The sequence below is a fragment of the Dermacentor variabilis genome, chromosome 5 (genome assembly GCF_050947875.1).
Source record: "Dermacentor variabilis isolate Ectoservices chromosome 5, ASM5094787v1, whole genome shotgun sequence".
Taxonomy (NCBI): domain Eukaryota; kingdom Metazoa; phylum Arthropoda; class Arachnida; order Ixodida; family Ixodidae; genus Dermacentor; species Dermacentor variabilis.
Genome location: NC_134572.1, coordinates 190,020,777 through 190,042,023, shown reverse-complemented (window position 1 = coordinate 190,042,023; position 21,247 = coordinate 190,020,777). Strand labels below are relative to the sequence as shown.

The window sequence follows — 21,247 nt, the reverse complement described above, 5'->3', positions numbered from 1 at the left end:
CGATGACATGCTCCGTCGAGGCGTCATTCAACCTCCCCAAAGCCCATGGGCCTCTGCCGTGGTCCTCGTCACAAAAAAGACTGTTCCGTCCGCTTCTGTGTTGATTTTCGACGGTTGAACAAGATCAAGCTGAAGGACGTCTACCCATTACCACGCATCGATGATGCTCTGGACTGTCTGCAGGGAGCCGAGTTCTTCGCTGGATTTGCGGTCAGGCTATTGGCAGGTTCCGATGGCAGAGGCCGATCGCCCAAAAACTGCCTTTGTTACACCAGACGGCTTGTATGAATTCACCGTCATGCCTTTCGGACTTTGCAACGCACCTACTACGTTCGAAAGAATGATGGATAATGTTCTGCGTGGCCTCAAATGGAAAATCTGTCTTTGCTATCTTGACGACATCGTGGTGTTCGCCCCTGATTTCGCAACGCACCTGCTCCGCCTCCAGCACGTACTTACTTACTTGACAAACGCCGGGTTGGAACTTAACTTGAAGAAATGTCGATTTGCTGTTCGTCAGCTCACAATTTTAGGTCATGTCGTGTCAAAGGAGGGCATTCGCCCGGATCCCGAGAAACTACGTGCTGTTACTGCGTTCCCAAAAGCTACCACTATGAAGGAACTACGCAGCTTTATCGGCCTCTGCTCTTACTTCCGGCGATTCGTTCGAAATTTCGCGTCAATTATATCGCCTCTCACGCAGCTCCTTAGCGGCGCTAGAGATCTCTCATCATATTCTCCAGCGTGTGACGACGCCTTCAAAACCTTGCACCGTCTTCTCACGACGCCACCCATTCTTCGCCATTTTGACCCTCAAGCGCCAACCGAAATCCATACCGATGCAAGCGGTGTAGATCTTGGCGCTGTGTTGGCATAGCGTCAACCTGGCCACACAGAATACATCGTCGCATACGCGAGTCGCACGTTAACCAAGGCGGAGACGAATTACAGCGTTACAGAAAAGGAGTGTTTATCCATTGTGTGGGCGCTTGGCAAGTTTCGCCCATATTTATACGGCCGATCGTTTGACGTAGTGACCGACCACCACGCACTATGTTGGCTGTCGACGCTCAAAGATCCATCGGGCCGCTTTGCCGGCTGGGCATTGCGAATCCAAGAATATGACATCCGCGTGGTTTACCGTTCTGGGCGAAAGCACTCCGATGCTGACGCGCTATCCCGATCGCCGGTTCCCCCGAAGGCAAGTGACGACTCCGCCTGCGAGTGTACATTATCTTCTCTGGACGTTGACACTATCGCTGCTGCACAGCGTAATGATCCCTGGACTGCATCTCTGCTAGACCTTCTCTCGGATGCGTCGAAAGTTCCGGCGTCACGTACGCTTCGGCGACAAGTTCCTCATTTTGCGATTCGCGACCAGCTACTATATCGACGCAACTACGCCCCAGAGGGACGCACCTGGTTACTCGTCATTTCGAGAATCTTACGATCAGAGCTCTGCTCCTCGTTCCATGTCGACCCTCAGTGTGGCCACGCGGGAGTCTTCAAGACCTACGAAAGACTTCGACACCGCTATTACTGGCGGGGAATGTACAATTTCGTTCGAAAGTTCGTCCGCTCTTGTCATGAGTGCCAACGCCGCAAAGCGCCACCGCCCAATTCCGCCGGTGAACTCCAGCCTTTACAATGCCCATCCCGACCCTTTGATCGCGTGCGTATAGATCTCTACGGGCCACTTCCGTTGACTCCTACCGGCAACAGATGCATAATCGTTGCGGTAGACCACTTAACCCGTTATGCGGAGACTGCTGCTCTACCAAATGCTACAGCGTAGGAGGTCGCCAATTTCATACTTCGTCGTTTTCTCCTTCGTCACGGAGGTCCTCGCGAACTTTTAAGCGATAGAGGCCGCGCCTTCTTATCTGAAGTCATCGAACGACTGCTTGCTGAATGCGCCATTGTTCATCGTAAATGCACTGCTTATCACCCACAGACTAACGGTACCACGGAACGCTTTATTCGAACTCTTGGTGACATGCTCGCCATGTATGTCTTACCTGATCACTCTAATTGGGACCTAGTTCTTCCGTTTGTCACCTACGCATACAACACCGCGACTCAGGCCACTAACGGATTCTCGCCCTTTACCTTCTTTACGGCCGTCGTCCTTCGCACACAATTGACACCATTCTGCCCTATCGACCGGACCCATCTGAATGCCTACCGATCTCGGAAGCCGCCAGACACCCCGAGGAATGTCGCCAGTTGGCCCGCCGACTCACCTCGGACGACCAGAACCGTCAAAAAGCTGTTCACGATGCCCAGAACTCGACTACCACTTTTCTCCTGGGCGCTCTCGTTTGGTTGTTAGTGCCACACCGCACGCCTGGGCTCGCTTCAAAACTCCTTCCGAAGTACGACGGGCCATGCCGCGTTCTCGATAGAATATCACCCGTCAATTACCTGGTTGAGCCGCTAACGCCGCCGTCCGACATGCGACGTCGTAACCGCGAAGTCGTTCACGTTCAGCGTCTCAAGCCGCGTCACCATTCTACCGCCATTCCAGAAAACTAAGTCGCCAGGATGGCTCCGTTATTTCCGCGGGGCCATTGTATGGAAGATGACGAACGTGCGCACAGAGTCAGGAGCATCGGCAGCGTCAAGCGCGCAGCAGAGGCTCGAGCTCGAAAACTGCTCGGTGCATCTTAGGACCGGCGGTCGCTACGAGCCCCAACAAATCTCCTTTATATTATATTTTCCCTCTGACCGCTAACTCATTGATCGGCTTCTTATGTACCAGTTTCTTCCTTTCTTTCCTCAGGTCTAGGCTAATTCGAGTTGTTACCATCCTATGGTCACTGCAGCGCACCTTGCTGAGCCCGTCCACATTTTGTATGATGCTAGGGTTAGCGCAGAGTATGAGGTCTATTTCATTTCTAGTCTCGCCGCTCGGTCTCCTCCACGTCCACTTTCGGCTATCCCACTTGCGAAAGAAGGTATTCATTATCCGCATATGATTCTGTTCCTCAAACTTTACTAATAACTCTCCCCTGCTATTCCTACTGCCTATGCCATATTCCCCCACTGCCTTGTCTCCAGCCTGCTTCTTGCCTACCTTGGCATTGAAGTCGCCCATCCGTATAGTGTATTTTGTTTTCACTCCAGCCATCCCCGATTCCACGTCTTCATAGAAGCTTTCGACTTCCTTATCATCATGACTGAATGTAGGGGCGTAGACCTGTACAACCTTCATTTTGTACCTCTCATTAAGTTTCACAAGACCTGCCACCCTCTCGTTAATGCTATAGAATTCCTGTATGTTACCAGCTATATTCTTATTAATCAGAAATCAGACTCCTAGTTTTCGTCTCTCCGCTAAGCCCCGGTAGCACAGGACGTGCCCGCTTTTTAGCACAGTATATGCTTCTTTTGGCCTCCTAACTTCACTGAGCCCTATGATATCCCATGTACTGCCCTCTAATTCCTCGAATAGCACTGCTAGACTCGCTTCACTAGATAACGTTCTAGCGTTAAACGTTGCCAGGTTCATATTCCAATGGCGGCCTATCCGGCAGTCAGTCATAGGCATTTGGCGGCTCGGACAGGCCGCCGAATGGCTATGACTGACTGCTTTTTCTCGAATGCTCTGAGAATAAAGTCTTTCTGAGTTAAAAGTGCAAGTTCTGGTGGCACGGCCACTGGGACAGCCATACTTGGCATCAGTAAGTATATTTAATTTATCAGAGAACTTCGTTTATCTTGCCAAAATTATTTTTTCTAGGGCTTTAGAAAAAAATGGGTAATATGGAAATTGGCCGGTAACTAGAAAAGTTATTTTCTCACCTCCTTTAAATATCACAACGAGCTCTGATATCTGCAACTTCTTTGGAAAGACACCTGTACTGATAGCGAAGTTATAAATATTGCGAAGATGTGGTAAAATAATATCTATTACACATTTAACTGCTCTTATCTGTATTCCATCTATGTCACAAGCGGTGCTATTTTTAAGGGAAATAAATATATCTAAGACTTCATTATCATCTGTAGGACTGAGATATATACTGCTATTGTTTCTATTTATTTCGTTTGCTTCCTCTGGGTAATGCCTACTGACCACTAAACTTGTAAAAAATCATTAAATCACTCATGTAGTTGTGAACCCTTGATGGGTGCATTGTTTAGCATCAATTCTTCAACAGTTTCTATGGAATGTGAGCGACCCAGCAATTCGCTTATCTTTTCCACATAACATCGGGCTTGGTCTTTTCACACTGCTAAAAAACACCACAAAAATAAGCGCGTTTTGTTTTTCGCAGATAGGCGTTGGTTTTATTCCAATGCGGCTTAAATATAGTCCAATCATCTGAGCTGCGCGATGTTAAAAATCTTTGGAAGAGGTTATCTTTCTTTCTTATCATCTTTATGCACTCTCTAGTCATCCATGGCTTATGCGAATTACACGCATTCTTTATTTCTTTCAGAGAAAACGATTCAGCCCAAGCTTCTACAAACTTACGAATAAAAACGTTATACGCCTTATCTGATGTCTTTAGTAGACTTACGGGATCCCAATTTATCAAAAATAATCTTTTGCGAAAGTTGTCTAAACTGCGTTGATTAATGTTCTGAACTGTTCTAATGGATGAGCAATAATTAAAGCCGCATTTGCGAGGCCTAAGGAGTAAAAATATTTGAAGGTGATCACTGATATTGGAAAAAATAGCTCCGGATATAACTGGGTCCGTTGGCTGGTTGGTTATAAAAAGGTCAATCAAGGTATTCGTCGATTCTGTGGTGCGTGTGGCGTCGTAAATAACATTAGTAAATCCATGTGAATGTAGAGGTGTTACAAAGTTGTGTGTCATAATTGAGGACTGCAACATGTTTATATTGAAATCACCTCCTAGTACAAACATATGCTGATTTTCGTTTACATAATTAAACAAATATTCCATTGAGAGAAAAAGTTATCCATATATCCACTTGGTGGCGACAGAATACTGCTAAGTTTTTGGCAGACCAAAACCATTCGATGTCATCTGTCATTCAGATCCTTTCATCAATCAATTGACATTCAATATTATCTTTTACGTAGATTAAAACACCACCACCTTGTCTAGTTGTTCTGTTAACATAAAACAGATTGTAATTTGCATGTTTGATGAAGTCAATATCCGAAGAGTACCACGTCTCAGTTAGCAGGAGTACATCAAACGAAAAGTTAAATAGTGAAGCAAAGTTTGGGTACGGGCTAGTTGGTATTCCATTGTTTCAAACATCACATACAGCGTATGCAAGGACAAGAGACCAAAAGAACGACGAAGACAAGCGCTGGCAGTGCTTGTCTTCATCGTTTCTTTTGTCCCTTGTCCTTGTATGCACTGTAAGAGATGTTTGAAGAAAAGTTAAACCTATCGAAAAGAGCGTGAAAGTTATCTTCTTTATTTCTATATGATTGTGTGTTTAAATGAAAGCACGTCAATCCTTTGACATCATGAAAACTAAATATGTTGTCTATATCTTCAGGCAGTATAGCCATTATTGAAAGAAAGAGGAAAAATGTACAGGCTAAAATGCGCGCCAGGTCACACAATATTATCAATGTCGCGTTCACATCGTATGTTGATCACATTGGATTGCTCATCTTTCCTTGCGAATATTTTGCCATGCCTCGTCCACACGAACTTCCACGTTTGTGCCTGTTTTCTTGTGAATGGTCATGCCAAGGAGTTGCCCTAATGCTAGACAAAGATGCTCATTAATATATATATATATATATATATATATATATATATATATATATATATATATATATATATATATATATAGATAGATAGATAGATAGATGGATAGATAGAAGAAGCAGTTGTGTGGCCGAGGTGTTGCATTGATAGGCGCATTTTCTTGGCTTTGTTCAGAAAGCTGTCACATTTGGCACGGCTTTTCAAAAGAATAATTTTGCTGGGAGGCTCAGAATTGTTGCGATTCTTGACCCTATGGCAGACATCGATTTCATCAGGCATGAGCGGTTCATTCGCGAAAATGCCAACTTGACAAACAATCTTTACTAGGTATTCATAATATGCTTGTAGAATTCCTTTAATCTCCACGTTTGATTTTCTGGAATACTGCTCACTTCCTGTGATTCTCTGCTCCAGATCTTCCAACAACTTTTTCATACTTTCCCATTCGTTTTCTAGAGCTACGTTTGCTTTCTTTAGCGCACCATTTTCTTTTAGGAGTCGTTCATTTGCTTCCTTCATTTCCTCATACATTTTGTCATAGAAAGAAATACTTTTCTTCATGTTTCCGAGTTCCTTTCTCGTCTCATTGAATTCCTTTCTAAGGTTTCTTTCAATTTTTGCTTTTAATTCCTTCAGTTATTTCTTAAATTCTTCCGGATTTCATTCAGACCAGGATCCATTTTACTTCAATCACTGGAATCGAACAAGAACACAGATGAGGCACAACATGCGCAAATACTGGCAACAGCAAAGAGAGAGAGGATAAAACAGAAAGAAACAGGCTGAAATATGTGAAAAAAGTAGAACCTGCACGAACAGGAAGATAAATTTTAGCGAGCGCGCTTCTCAGCTGCCCACTGCTGCCAAGTGGTCTGTCACAGCGAGGCATCCTGCTTAAGTGGCCTTGCGACGATCCTTGTACCGACGTAGGCACCTGATATTACAATGGCCGGTAGACAGTTTCCGCTACGCTGCTGTTGATAACGAAACAGCTGCTTGGCTGCATGAACAGGAAGATAACTTTTAGCGAGCGTCAGCTGGCGAGCTGCCCCGCGGCCGCCTGCTGCCCCTCTGCCGCCACAGCCCACACCCATAACACACCCTACCGCACTGCAATGGGAGACAGCGCGGTCCAGCTCACATTCGACGGACCAGTTCAACCTGTTCAACCGAGCGAGAAGGGCAGCTAAGGCCGCTGGACTCCTGGATGGAGGGCACCGCCCGCTGCAGAGCGGAAAAGCTACCTACGCTCGTGTGCTCTTTTCTATAAAGTTTACTCTCTTTCTCTATCTCCATTTTTATTAAAAACTGAGTGCCTTGTTGAAGCCTTTGACTTCGGCAACACAGGCGCAAGGCTTCGAGCCACTCGTTGTTGTCGTCTTTCTCGAAGCAGTGCCTGCTGCTCGCCCTTCTCCAGTACAATTTATATATATATATATATATATATATATATATATATATATATGACATCCCCGTGCATACAAGGGTGTTCCACATCTGCCGGCCATTGCTTTGAGTGGCACTGGCCAACACTCTGAGCGCTAGACCTAGACTGCTAGTGTAAATACCCAATTTAGTGGGTGGATTGGTTGTCGTTGCTGTAGCACAAGTGGTAGTAGATCGCACGCGTAATGCGAAGGTTGTGGGACTAAGGATTGTGGCAGTGGGGGTACGTTAAGGACCTTGTTTACGTGTCCCCCTACCGCAATCCTTGGACGACCTTCAAAGAACGCATCAGTGCTGTAGTGCAGTTAACTGACAGGACTATGCTACAATACGTATGGAATCCGCTCAACGATCGTCTGGACATGCGTCAAAAAGGCACATATTGAACTTTTGTTGAAGGTGCACAAACTTGGTGACTTTGCGGTTCTGTTGATATATCGTTCAGGTGTATACGTGGAATTCTTTTTAAAATAGAGCCTTTTAAAACAAATGAATAATTTATGCTAGCCCTGTATACATATATACCGAACAAGGGAGACAGAGGCACACGATTTTTTGTTAGGCACGACCATGCATATGAAGCCAACCGGCAATGAAGCCAAGGAAAACATAGAGGTAATTAGCTGTGGTTGAAGCTGAAATGTAGAAAATAAGGAACTGAAATGAAAGTGTACGAAAAGATAACCATTGGTCCGAAAACAGACTGTCACAGCCAAGCTATGTCTATCGAATGTTTTCACTAGGCTCTGACGAAAGCCCATGGGTTACCGTTGGTCTTATCTCGTGTACCATCGAAGTGAAATTCCTATAACTCCGCTGCCACCGCCCTTTATCGCGCGAGCGTTGTGACAAGCATGGTATCTGATGGGGCTCTGCATAACAGCAGCGGAGGCATTCTGTAAATGTCCACCTAGTGGACATGTCAATTTCGTCTGATGCTGAAGTGTTGATTGGTTGTGGCACCTCACTGCTTCGGATACGCGTCCTAGCCGAGCCAATCAGAACTTCAACAGGAGACGAAATTGATATGTCCACTAAGTGTACTCTTAAGCGCGGGATACATGGAGCGTTCTTTCACGGCGAACATCGCGCGGCGGAAATAGACGCGGCGGGACGACGCCGGTGGTTCGCTGGCTTCGCTTACATGCAGCGACAAACGGGCGGACGCGCCCGCCGCATTGTTGCCAGACTTTACGAATGTGTTTCTGGATAACAAAAAAGGAATAAGCAGAATTTTTATTGTATTATTTATTGTTACTGACTAAACTTCGAAAAAAGTTTCATAGAGGCGCTTACGAACGATTTCTACACATTTCATTTAGCTGCAAGCATTTTAGCGGGTTGGCTTTGCGCCGTCTGGCGGGTCTGGCTACGTTGAGTGAGCGGGCACCTGCGATCACCGCGGAGTGCAGGCGTTGCAGAAGGTTTTGTGGATCTCCAACAGCGACGTTTACTTTGCGTAAAAATAAATTGTGGTTATTGATGTTTACTTCAGTGTCAGTTCCTGTTTTAAAGCCTCCTCCAAGAACTAGCGTTTTGTGCTGCAGCTGGAGAGGATAGAATTATCGATATTTGGCGTGAAATGGGCGGCTCTCGTTCCGAGCGTGATCCGAGCGTGATCCTAAAGTAACTTGGTAAAAAAAAATGGAATAGTTACTAATCTAAACGCGTGGTGTAAGCAGCGCCTGAAGCTGCTGCACCCAAACACGCGTCCTGGCGCCCAAAACATTCCGTGTGTGCACGCACACATAGATCGCGCACTGGTTTCGAAAACTATATACTGAGATAAAGGGGAATGAAAAAGAAATAAAACAACAACAGGAAAGCAGGAGGAATGAGTTTGATGGGACATCAAGGGCGCAAGAATTATATAACTATCCTACAATTAGAACGACAATAAGTTGCCGCGACGAATATATAAATCAACGCGGTCGTGTACCGAAAGCACAAAATGTGGTATCATCGGGTGATCACTTCCGCACATAAATTTGTTTTCATCAGTACCAACATTGTGAACTTACCTCCCGGATCGGTTCCGATATCGGCGATGATCTCTTCCCATGCCGCAGTTTTCTTTCGCTGGTCCTTGTAGTCCAGGCGACCACAATCTCAAATTATGCCACGCATTTACACTGCTGAAATGAGCTTATCATTGTATTCTAGTCTCACTGCTTTCGATGACTTTGCCATGGTTACAGTGCTGTCCCTAGAGCACTTGGATATTGTGCAGCCTCCGCGCACCTCTTGTATCCGCGACAACCGTATACCGAGTGGGCGCTTTCTCTTCGTACCAACGCTTGGCTTGTCTGGAAGACCCGCTTTCTCTGTAAACTATTCTCATGCCTTTCGGCATTTCACGTGGAAGCAGAATCCTTCGGTGTCTTCACATGTGCGCTCCTTGGACGCTCCCCGGTGCCGTGCGTCACCATATGTGTCTCATTAGTTTCCTCTGCCGCTCACCTCAGGGCATACAGCTTGCCACGTACCCTTCTGGATTTCATTAGGCTTTTAGCGTAGCAGTTTCAGTTGTCCCTTTGTATGCTATCTTTGCTAGCGTCGCCTTTTCTATACGTACGCCGACAACAGCATGTGAAAGCTGTGACGCGGAAGTCAGCAATTTATAAAAGTTACTTTATTTAGTGTACGCATTTTTTTTAAATTTGCTTTCGTACGTTTAATTTCTTTTCTCGTTCTTGCTACCGGCGATTTCTGGCGATGTGCCTCAGTCGAAAAACGATGCGGTGCCATCAACAATCTTCCCCAATGTTCCAGAGTATGAGTGGAAGCCTACTACTTGGAAAAGAAAAGAGCGCAATCTGTGTGATCAAGCACCACCAAGAGTTGCGAAAAGACGAAATATTGTTCAGATTAGCCAGTGCTAGCTCATAGCACCCAAGCGGCGGTTATAGTGGCGCTGGCGTCACCAGTAAATTCAAAGAGTTTAATACCCCATCACCCCCGACGAAAGTTAACTTCTTAAAACGAGGAAATGTTATTGAGCACATCGGCACCAATTCTTTTTTTTAGACTTTCATGGTGTACTTATTGGAGGAGTCCGCCGAGCTTACTGCAATTTGACGTTGTAAATATGGGCAAGGTTTACCTTTGCTGTCACTTATTTTCCTGCATTTCGAGTATTAATCAACACTTACGCAGAATAAAGGTTTTAAGCAGGATATTTCACAGTAATTGCAATTTTTGAAAGGGTTGGTAAGAAAACTGTACCGCATATATAATTATCTCTTTCGTGAGCACGTCACTTAAGCTTGTAGACGAAAAATATGTATACACAAATTTGTACTCTTCATTTAATGCTCTGAAACATTCAATATTCGGCTGTAACGATCGATGGTGTCCTTTTCACGCGCAGAGAGACCAAAAGTGCGCGTCCAAACAAGCGCAAACGCCCACATTCCGTCGCTCCAGCGCGGCCGCGCGACGGACGCTCCCACGGAGGTACCAGCTAAAAAGGAAAAACAGACAAAAACGTTCGGCGGCTACCGGAAATCGGTGGGAGATCGATCGTCGCGACGCCTGGTGAACACGAGAGGCACTCCCGCCACTTCCGCCGGCGTCGATCGCCGGGCGTCGGTTTTTCCGATCGGTCCGGATAGCCGGCGGGCGTCAAATTTTTGGACGCCGAGGGGCGAGCGTTCGACGCCGGGCGTTTTTCGCCGCCTGGACGCCGGTTTTTCGCTCCATGTATCCCAGGCTTTACAAAACACCTCCCTAGGTCTCTCGAGAGCGGTGTTGCCCCACGTCGCCTCTCGGTATTGTTAAATTATCGTGCGAGGGGCCCAAGCACAACGCTAAACATCACTCTCGCTTTGTGTACTTCACCTTCAAACAAAACTCTTATTTTCTTTAATTTATTATTATTTTTTTCAAGTCCAGCCCTCGCTAGTGTGGTAATCGGGCAAGTGATGCCAGAAATGACGTCAAACAAAAAGGAGTCCAAAAATGTCCCTACGCAGTCTGGACCCAGCTGGTGTCCTGCAGGACTTGTGGTAAATGTTTTCTTGTCTACATATACCTTAACGCACTTAACAAAAGCAGTTGAAAGCAAGGCACAGGGCGAACCTGCTTGGTTTCCTTTTTAGTCTCGAGAAACTTACGGATCTTTGAGTGTCCTATTTAAAACACAATACTAGCGCCAAAAGGCTCCTATAAAAGCGCACTCATGCGCGTTGTTAGGACAACAAATCTAGCAACCAACCTTTCTTTCTCTATATGGTGTAACCTGACTGTTATCCTGCGATTAAATGTCATATGCGCGACGGTTTCGTTGGTGCTCAAGGGAAACCGTTTTCAACCGCGAACAGGCGGTGCACTGCGTCAATGATTTTAATGACGCTTACCTAAAAGCTTGCATCGTTGTCAGTAACGACAGTGCGTGGTCTCTCTTTCATGGCGGCGCTCATGCCGGTGGGCAGCCGGTGTCGCAGACAGAGGCAGTGACAAGTCCGCGGTGGCTGCCTTCCTTGAAGACACCACCACGCTGGTCTCCATGGCGTCCTCCGGAGTCGTGCTGCTCGCCGGACTCATCGCCGTCATCTGCTTGGTGCTCTACAAGCGGCGGCGAAATGGACGCGCCGCGTCCACTTCCTCGGCCCCTGCACGCTCGGGTGCCAAGAACAAACGAAAACCGGTGACTTCGTCCAGTCGACCACGGACGTCGTCCTCGCAGCAGCAACAGTCGCAGCCAAAGCGTGAGTGCATGCCTATGGCCCTTTCAAAAGATGAAGCGCCAATAGCGACAGCACACTAAGAAAGAACAAAGACAGGACAAGGCGCTACTTGCAACTGTTTATTGAGGTTAAAAGCGGCTGAATATACAGCCATGGTGAGAGGGAAGAAAAAAAAGCACTGATTATGTGAATGCGCAAGCGCGAGAACACAGAAGATGTATATGAAGGGAATCACAAAATTAACTAAAATCTGAGACTTATCTAAAAACGCATTCATTTGTGCAAATATTCAGATGGGGTGCTGTCACAGGCGTCCACCTCTCTTCTAATCTGGTTGGCCTCCAACAGTTCACGCACCACAGTGTCTTTGCTTTTAAACATGATTGTTGGATCATGAAGCCTTGCTTCACATACTTACTTATTCTCATTCCCGCAGGCCTTGCAATGACGCGGCAAGATTGAGCCACAACCATTTTTCAGCGAAAGCTTGTGCTCCCGCAGGCGTTCATTAAAACATCGGCTAAATTGGCCGATATATACTATTTCCCGCACTCCAGTGCTATGCTGTGTACGAACGCTTCTTCACACTTCAAAAAAAGGTTTCTATGTTTAATAGAACACTCTACTTGAGATCCAATCAGGCGGCACAATGTAGCAAGTTTTCGGGGCACGGAAAAAACCACAGGAATTTTGCATTTCCCGGCGACGTGCTTCAGATTATGAGCAATTTTGTGAGAATACGGTATCACCACTGGTTTACCTTTCTTTTCCAATATTTGACCTTCTTCAGTGCTTCCGTTTCTTTCTTAAACGAAAGGAAGCATTGAAGAAGGTCAAATATTGAAAAGAAAGTTATACCATTTATACCATTTCTTTAATCTACAAGAACGGTACACGGACGTATTAAAAACGTTCGTGCTATCCCTGCCCTGGTGTACCTTTTATTTTGATTGTGTCTGCGATTCAGAATTGCTAGTGGAAATTTGCAAGTCCAGACTAGAGACAAACACACGCTTTGGGAGCTAAACAGGTGTCCCACGTAACTTCAGCCAAGACTTTAAAAATGAAAGGCGCGTTGGAAGCGAATTGAACCGAATGCAGACTATTCACAATAGCCTATAGTAACTCAGGCAGTCTTTTTTTTTCTTTTCTCTAGAACTCAATAATTATTTCGGTTAAATTACCCAACTTTTCTCATTATTGACTGAGGACCCCAAGTATGATTGGCAGATTTGTAGAGCACGTTCAGAAGCCACCGATCGAGTTGTTTCCTGTAGGCTACATCTCACGTAGTCCTTTATGCGCGTTGCAAAGAAAGTACGGGAAATACGAAAAAAGCCACCTGACGGAGCGCTTGCGCAGTGGTAGTGTAAAGTTCTTAAGCGTGCCTTCAGTGAACACGGTCGGCTGTATCGTGACTGGCAACGGTGAAGCGATAGAGAATTGTGATGGTTGTCGGCAGTTTGGCCGGTGGCTCCTGTCGCATGACGGGGCAAATGAATGCTGCTGTCCATGCGTAGTCGAGGAGATAATGTCCTGCCGCTTCTCCGTCGCCAGTCACGGTGCAGCCGACTTTGTTGACCGAACGCGCGCTGAGAGCTGTATGTACACTACCACGGCGCAAGCGCTCCGTCACGTGGCTTATTTCATGTTTCGCGGACTTTCTTTGGAACTCGGGAAAAAGGACTACGTTGAAAATATCGTACAAAACAATTGGATCGGTCGTTTCTGAAGATTCTCTACAAATTTGCGTATCAGACTTGAGGTCCTCAGCCAGTAATGAAAATGTTGGGTAATTAAACTCAAATATTGAGCGAGTTATGGGGGAAAAATGTCTGAGTTACGATAGGCCAGTGTGAATTGTATACGTTCCGCTCAGTTCGCTTCCAACGCGCCTTTCATATTTAAAATCTTGGCTCATGTTACGTGGGACACCCTGTATAAAGCTATATGACTAAGAGCTGAGCGAGTAAAAGGTGAAAAATAGCCCATGTATGACGGAGAGGTGAGCGGAAGCTATGGCTGAAAGAGCTGGAGCGCTCAAAAAGAAATTCGCTCCGTATCGCGACATCAGACGCCTTAATAACGATGTGCAGCCCAAGGAGCGATAGAGCTCAGCAAGTTGTGTCATATAGGAGTCGCGTTCTTGTGAAGAACGGTTAAGCGTAAATGCGTCCTTTCGATGTTTTAGTAAGCAAGTCATTTTCGATCACCTCAATGCTTAGTGACGCGAGCCTTGTGTATTTCGCAGCCGCAGAGTCCCGCAGTAGCGACCTGGCGACAGCCACCACGACGACGACCATTTCCACGTCTGGAGGCAACGAGCGGGCCGCTGAAGGCCGTCCTGAGCGGACAAGTGCAGCCAGCGGCGGGATAGGGGACGCTCACCGGAGAGGCAGTGGGGGCGGAGGCAGTTCCTCGGTCCCGCCCGTGCTGCCACAGAAGAAAAACAAAGAGGCCGCCAGGAGAAGCCGGGAACAACTGTCCAGCGCCGCAAGGTAAACCCACACTTGGTTTTTACGCAACTCACTGGCAGCAGCAAAATGCAGCCAAAGAGTTGTTTCTACAAGTGCGGACCTTCTCAAATCTGAGGCTAGCTTTCGTTAGGAAGGGGAAACGCTCCAGTATTGAATCGATATAAGTGAGAACTGCCAAGGTGAACGGGACACTTATGTTGGAAATATAGGTGATCTGCGTTCTTGCAAAGAAATGGATCACTACGGGTGGCGACGTAAATGAATATAATGTTTCCAACATGGCGGCAAGAAAGAACACGCGTAGACGTCCACGGCAAGTCTTCACTTTTTGTGCAGTGCACGCCAGAGCTAAGAGCAGTATTAAGCAGAAAATACGGAGAAACAGGAGGCTGGGTGAGTTGATTCACATTCACACTTTTGCAAAGCGCGAATAACGCGTTCAAAGAAAGCGAGATGGGAAAAGCACCGAGTTTTATCGCGTTAGTATTGTTTCGGTACATAATGCAATTTGCGGGCGCTATCCATGCGCTATCCGGACAGGCCGCCATTGGAATATGAACCTGGCAACGTTTAACGCTAGAACATTAACTACTGAGGTGAGTCTAGCAGTGCTATTGGAGGAATTAGAGGGCAATAAATGGCACATAATAGGGCTCAATGACGTTAGGAGGCCAAAAGAAGCATATACAGTGCTACAAAGTGGGCACGTCCTGTGCTACCGGGGCTTAGCGGAGAGACGAGAACTAGGAGTCGGATTCCTGATTAATAAGTACATAGCTGGTAACATACAGGAATTCTACAGCATTAACGAGAGGGTAGCAGGTCTCGTTTTGACACTCAATAAGAGGTACAATATGAAGGTTCTTCAGGTCTACGCCCCTACATCAAGTCATGAAGACCAGGAAGTCGAAAGCTTCTATGAAGACGTGGAATCGGCGATGGCTAAAGTCAAAACAAAATACACTATGCTGATGGGCGACTTCAAAGCCAAGGTAGGCAAGAAGCTGGCTGGAGACAAGGCAGTGGTGGAATATGGCATAGGCACTAGGAATAGCAAGGGAGAGTTATTAGTAGAGTTGGCGGAACAGAATAATGTGCGGACGATGAATACCTTCTTCCGCAAGCGCGATAGCCGAAAGTGGACGTGGAGGAGCCCGAACGGCAAGACTAGAAATGAAATCCACCTCATACTCTGTGCTAACCGTAGCATCATACAAGATATGCACGTGCTCAGCAAGGTGCGCTGCAGTGACCATAGGATGGTAAAAACTCGAATTAGCCTAGACCTGACGAGGGAACGGAAGAAACTGGCATATCAGAAGCCGATCAATAAGTTAGTGGTAAGAGGGAAAATACAGGAATTCCAAATCAAGCTACAGAACAGGCATTCCGCTTTATCTCAGGAAGAGGGCTTTAGTGTTGGAGCAATGAACGACAGTTTTGTGGGCATCATTAAGGAGTGTGCAATACAAGTCGGTGGTAACTCCGTTAGACAAGATACCAGTAAGCTATCGCAGGAGACGAAAGATCTGATCAAGAAACGCCAATGTATGAAAGCCTCTAACCCTACAGCCACAATAGAACTGGCAGAACTTTCGAAGTTAATCAACAAACGTAAGACAGCTGACATAAGGAAGTATAGTATGGATAGAATTGAACATGCTCTCAAGAACGGAGGAAGCCTAAAAGCAGTGAAGAAGAAACTAGCAATTGGCAAGAATCAGATGTAAGCGTTAAGAGACAAAGCCAGCAATATCATTACTAATATGGATGAGATAGTTCGAGTGGCTGAGGAGTTCTATTGAGATTTATACAGTACCAGTGGCACCCACGACGACATTGGAAGAGAGAATAGTCTAGAGGAATTCGAAATCCCACAGGTAAGACCGGAAGAAGTAAAGAAAGCCTTGGGAGCTATGCAAAGGGGGAAGTCAGCTGGGGAAGATCAGGTAACAGCAGATTTGTTGAAGGATGGTGGGCAGATTATTCTAGAGAAACTGGACACCCTGTTTACGCAATGCCTCATGACTTTGAGCGTACCGAAATCTTGGAAAAACGCTAACATAATCCTAATCCATAAGAAAGGGGACTCCAAAGACTTGAAAAATTATAGACCGATCAGCTTACTGTCTGTTGCCTACAAAGTATTTCCTAAGGTAATTGCAAATAGAAACAGGAACACCTTAGACTGCCATCAACCAAAGGACAAACAGGATTCCGTAAAGGCACTCAACAATGGACCATATTCACACTATCAATCAGGTGAGAGAAAAATGTGCGGAATATAACCAACCTTTATATATAGCTTTCATTGATTACGAGAAAGCGTTTGATGCAGTCAAACCTCAGCAGTCATGGAGGCATTGCGGAAGCAGGGTGTAGACGAGCCGTATGTAAAACTACTGAAAGATATCTATAGCGGCTCCACAGCCAGCGTAGTCCTCCATAAAAAAGCAACAAAATCCCAATAAAGAAAGGCGTCAGGCAGGGAGATACGATCTCTCTAATGCTATTCACAGCGTGTTTAGAGGAGGTATTCAGAGACCTGGATTGGGAAGAATTGGGGATAGAAGTTAATGGAAAATACCTTAGTAACTTGCGATTCGCTGATGATATTGCCTTGCTTAGTACTTCAGGGGTCCAATTGCAGTGCATGCTCACTGACCTGGAGAGGCAAAGCAGAAGAGTGGGTCCAAAAATTATCTGCAGGAAACTAAAGTAATGTTTAACACTCTCGGAAGAGAACAGCAGTTTACGATGGGTAGTGAGGCACTGGAAGTGGTAAGGGAATATATCTACTTAGGACAGGTAGTGACGGCGGATTCGGATCATGAGACTGAAATAATCAGAAGAATAAGAATGTGCTTGGGGTGCGTTTGGCAGGCATTCTCAGATCATGAACAGCAGGTTGCCATTATCCCTGAAGGGAAAAGTTTATAACAGATGTGTCTTACCAGTACTCACGTACAGGGCAGAAACCTGGAGGCTTACGAAAAGGGTTGTACTTAAATTGAGGACGACGCAACGAGCTATGGAAAGAAGAATGATAGGTGTAACGTTAAGGGATAAGAAAAGAGCAGATTGGGTGAGGGAACAAACGCGAGTTAATGATATCTTAATTGAAATCAAGAAAAAGAAATGGGGGTATGGGCAGAACACGTAATGAGGAGGGAAGATAACCGATGGTCATTGAGAGTTACGAAATGGATTCCTAGGGAAGGGAAGCGTAGTAGAGGGCGGCAGAAAGTTAGGTGGGCGGATGAGATTAAGAAGTTTGCAGGGACAACATGGCCACATTTAGCACATGACCTGGGTAGTTTGAGAAGTATGGGAGAGGCCTTTGTCCTGCAGTGGACGTCACCAGGCTGATGATGATGATGATGATGATCTATGTTTGTATCTGTGAATGTCTGTTCCTATGTTCATGTCTTACTATTGTGCCGCCTACCAGGGTCACTGGGTAGTCAGTGGTATGGTGAGTAGCGCATTGGGCTGTGTAGGGGTAATAGGGTTCGAAATAAACCCTTGGACCAACTTGGGTCACCGTGTATGTGAAGATGTGCACATCCGTAACGACGTGAGACTAGGTAGTTACCGCTGTTTGAAGAAACAGTATGACGCCGACTAGAAGTTATGGCTTTGTGCCACTAGGGTCTGTGCTGGTCTCGAATGAACAGCTAACGCCAACTTGAGTAACTTGGTACCCGCCGTGGTTGCTCAGTGGCTATGGTGTTGGGCTGCTGAGCACGAGGTCGCGGGATCGAATCCCGGCCACGGCGGCCGCATTTCGATGGGGGCGAAATGCGAAAACACCCGTGTGCTTAGATTTAGGTGCACGTTAAAGAACCCCAGGTGGTCAAAATTTCCGGAGTCCTCCACTACGGCGTGCCTCATAATCAGAAAGTGGTTTTGGCACGTAAAACCGCAAATATTATTATTATTATTGAGTAACTTGGTATTTGCCATTTGCCACTGGGCCTGTTCCGCTCTGCAATCACAAAAAGTTCCTTTTAATTCTTTCTGATGCTGAACGAAATCGAACCAACGTTGCAAGGTTTCCTTGAAGACAGCAACTGGACTCATGAGCAGGCTGTGCCACATACGGACCGAATATGTGCCACTTTTTTCTTGAGTGTCTTTCATGCCGACGGTTTAGCGAACTGCGTCATGAACGCACTGGGTATTTGTCGGATTTCAATGAACCTCTCGCCCCCTTTGGTCACTGAGTAAGCTCCGCTGAGGGCATAGAGCCTTCTTGGAGCTGCATCCATGTGTGGGCGTGAGGTTTGGAGCACTTGCGTCAACAGTAGACACTCAGTGGCGTAGCAACAGGGGGGGGGGCGTGGGCCCCGGATGCAAGGGGCCATAGGGGTGTCATATACGTCTGAAGACACCCGGAACTTGTTGATTTCCTCGCGTTCCTCGACTGCACCAGAGGCGGGGGGGTACAGAAGACCTATGGCCCTCGGGTGCCAGAGGTCCTAGCTACGCCACTGCAGACACTACAGCGTTTCACGCGCTTTTCCTCGCCCTATTTCGACCACGACAGCGGATGCTTCCTGTGACCTACCTCGGCGATGTCATGATCGCCGTCGATGCAGCAGGGCCGCTCTTGGCGTCTCTGAGCCATCATGCAAGCCGTCCTCGAGCAAAGCCTCAGCGTGCTGAGGACCGGCTTTCAGATGCTGCCGACCTTGTCCAACACCGCGAACCCCCATTTACCACCATCATGCAGGTGATAGCCACCAACGGCGACGATCCAGCAACAGAAGGATATCCAGAGGACCTGGCTGATGGATCATGGCTCACCGCTAGCGGTTGGTGGGGCCGCCGCGCTGACGCTAAGTCTGGCCCAGCAGTCCGCCGCCAAGAGGCGCAGCATTTGAACCAAATTGTACCACGACGACCCCAGAGGCCCCCACCTTTGCCCATTGATGATTTTAAAGTCATCCTGCGCCCGAGAAACGGTCTCACGTTACGTAAGCGGCCTCGACATGCTCTGACTCGCGCCGTCGGCATCGACGCGGGCTTCAAGGAAAAAGAGGTCGACGAACTTCACCTACGTGTTCAACCGGCTCAAAACATCTCCCTCATCAGCGTGCCAAGCGAATGAATTGCGACCAGCCTTAACAAGGCATCGCTTACACTTGGCCCGCACCGCTACCCCTTCTCAACATACATCGCCTCCCCTGATAATTCCTGCAAAGGAATCGTTACGGGTCCCGACGAAGGGACTGCACCAACCGAACTTTTAGACTACCTATTGGCGCCTGGGGTGGAAATCCTCCATGCTGTCATGATAGGGCGAACAGCCACGGCCATCATCACATTTGCTAGCCTCAAGGTACCGCGCTATGTGAGGTATTATGAGACCGAGTACAGATGCTACATACGCACCCCGAGGGCCCAGGTGTGGGGCATCTGCCTCACAGAGGGCCACCGCGAGGACGTCTGCCTCATGCCAAGCATAAAGCGCTGCACCACATGTGGGACTGAAAACCCATCCAACACCGAGCCTCACCAAGGCCAGCCCCAGTGCCTGACGTGCAACGGGGATCACCCGACCACAGATCTCAGCTGTCCTAGCCGGGCACGAAAGCCGCATAACGAGAAGCGAGTGTGTCAGGAACTCGAGAAACAAAAACACCAACAGAATCGTCCTCTGGCGCCATTCAAGGAGCGACGAAGCCGATTGCGGTACCGATCCCGATTCTGCAGCCGAGGCCCTGACAACCGCTCCAAGAACCGCGAGCGGGGACCACCATCGTCTTCATCATGATCATCATCCTCACCACCACCATCACCACCACCACCGGCCAAGAAGAAGCCGCCACCGCTACCATAACAGCAACCATTAGCAGTGTCCGAAGGGGCAGCGAGTTGGGCGGAGGGCCCGCCACCTTCACTGCGCAAATCTCCGTCACCTTCATCCGAACCTCAGTCCGCACAACAAACGCAATCCCAATCACAGGCGCCTCGCGCCAAGATTCCTCCGCTGTCCACAACTGCATTGTGCAACGACCTCCAGCATGAGCTTCGACGAGAATTAAACGGAGCAATACAGGAGATGCGAGAAAGCGTTGTCACAGAGGTCATAGAAATGTTTCGAGCCGCCTTCGTAGACTTCCAAACCACGGTGCTGAAACCAATGCTACATTAAATTACAAACGAACTCAAGCAGAGCATGAGAGAGCTCACGACACAACCCCTTCCCTCCAAATCATCATACTCCTCATCCTCACTAGTCGCACGCGCTACACCAACCTCAGTTCCGTGACTAGCGGCAAGCGAACATGCTCACCAGTACGTTGGGCCAGCCCAACTTAATGATGGCCCCTTGCAAGGGGTACCGAATTGCAAGCGGTACTGATCTAACGGGGCTCGCTGCAACAGTACGTTGCCGCAGCGTCAGAGTCGCCGGACATCATACTTCTGCAAGACCCGGACGCCACACATGCTCCTATCGGTGGCTACGAGACCATAAGGGACGCGGACGATGCGAAAGTGTGCGCGCTCTTGTGCAGCAAATTCACCTATACACATGCTACTCTCACGTCAGAGAATCCTCATCAAAACGTTGAGATCGTCCCTGTGGACACGCGGCAAAATAGCCTGTACAACTTAAATGTACACAGTGCACCTCGTGCTCGGCAGGACAATTTTCAGTACCTACTGCCGGAACTCATCAAGATGGGCCCACAGTCCATAGTGTGCAGTGACTTCAATGCCGCACGCGTGGCCTGGCCCTATCGCAGTAACAAACCAAAGGGTACGCGACTTTGGCACCTCACATATAATCACCGATTCACCCTCATAACAGATCATACCCAGCCTAGTCGCCAGGGAACTAGTGTCGAGATAGGCACATGCCCTGATCCCCCTTTCACGAGAGGGGTCAAGGGCGAGTGGCTGAACACTGGCGAGACGC

The 21,247-nt window shown here is 47.5% G+C and overlaps 1 protein-coding gene across 1 annotated transcript in view; it reads left to right on the top strand.

The window, feature by feature from the left end:
• LOC142583408 (cell adhesion molecule Dscam1-like) overlaps positions 1-21,247 on the top strand; it is a 680,687-nt gene that overhangs the window by 305,170 nt on the left and 354,270 nt on the right. Inside the window, exons 29-30 of the mRNA XM_075693861.1 lie at positions 11,588-11,863; positions 14,094-14,340. Coding sequence (XP_075549976.1) covers positions 11,588-11,863; positions 14,094-14,340 — 523 coding nt within the window. The remainder of the gene's footprint in view (positions 1-11,587; positions 11,864-14,093; positions 14,341-21,247) is intronic.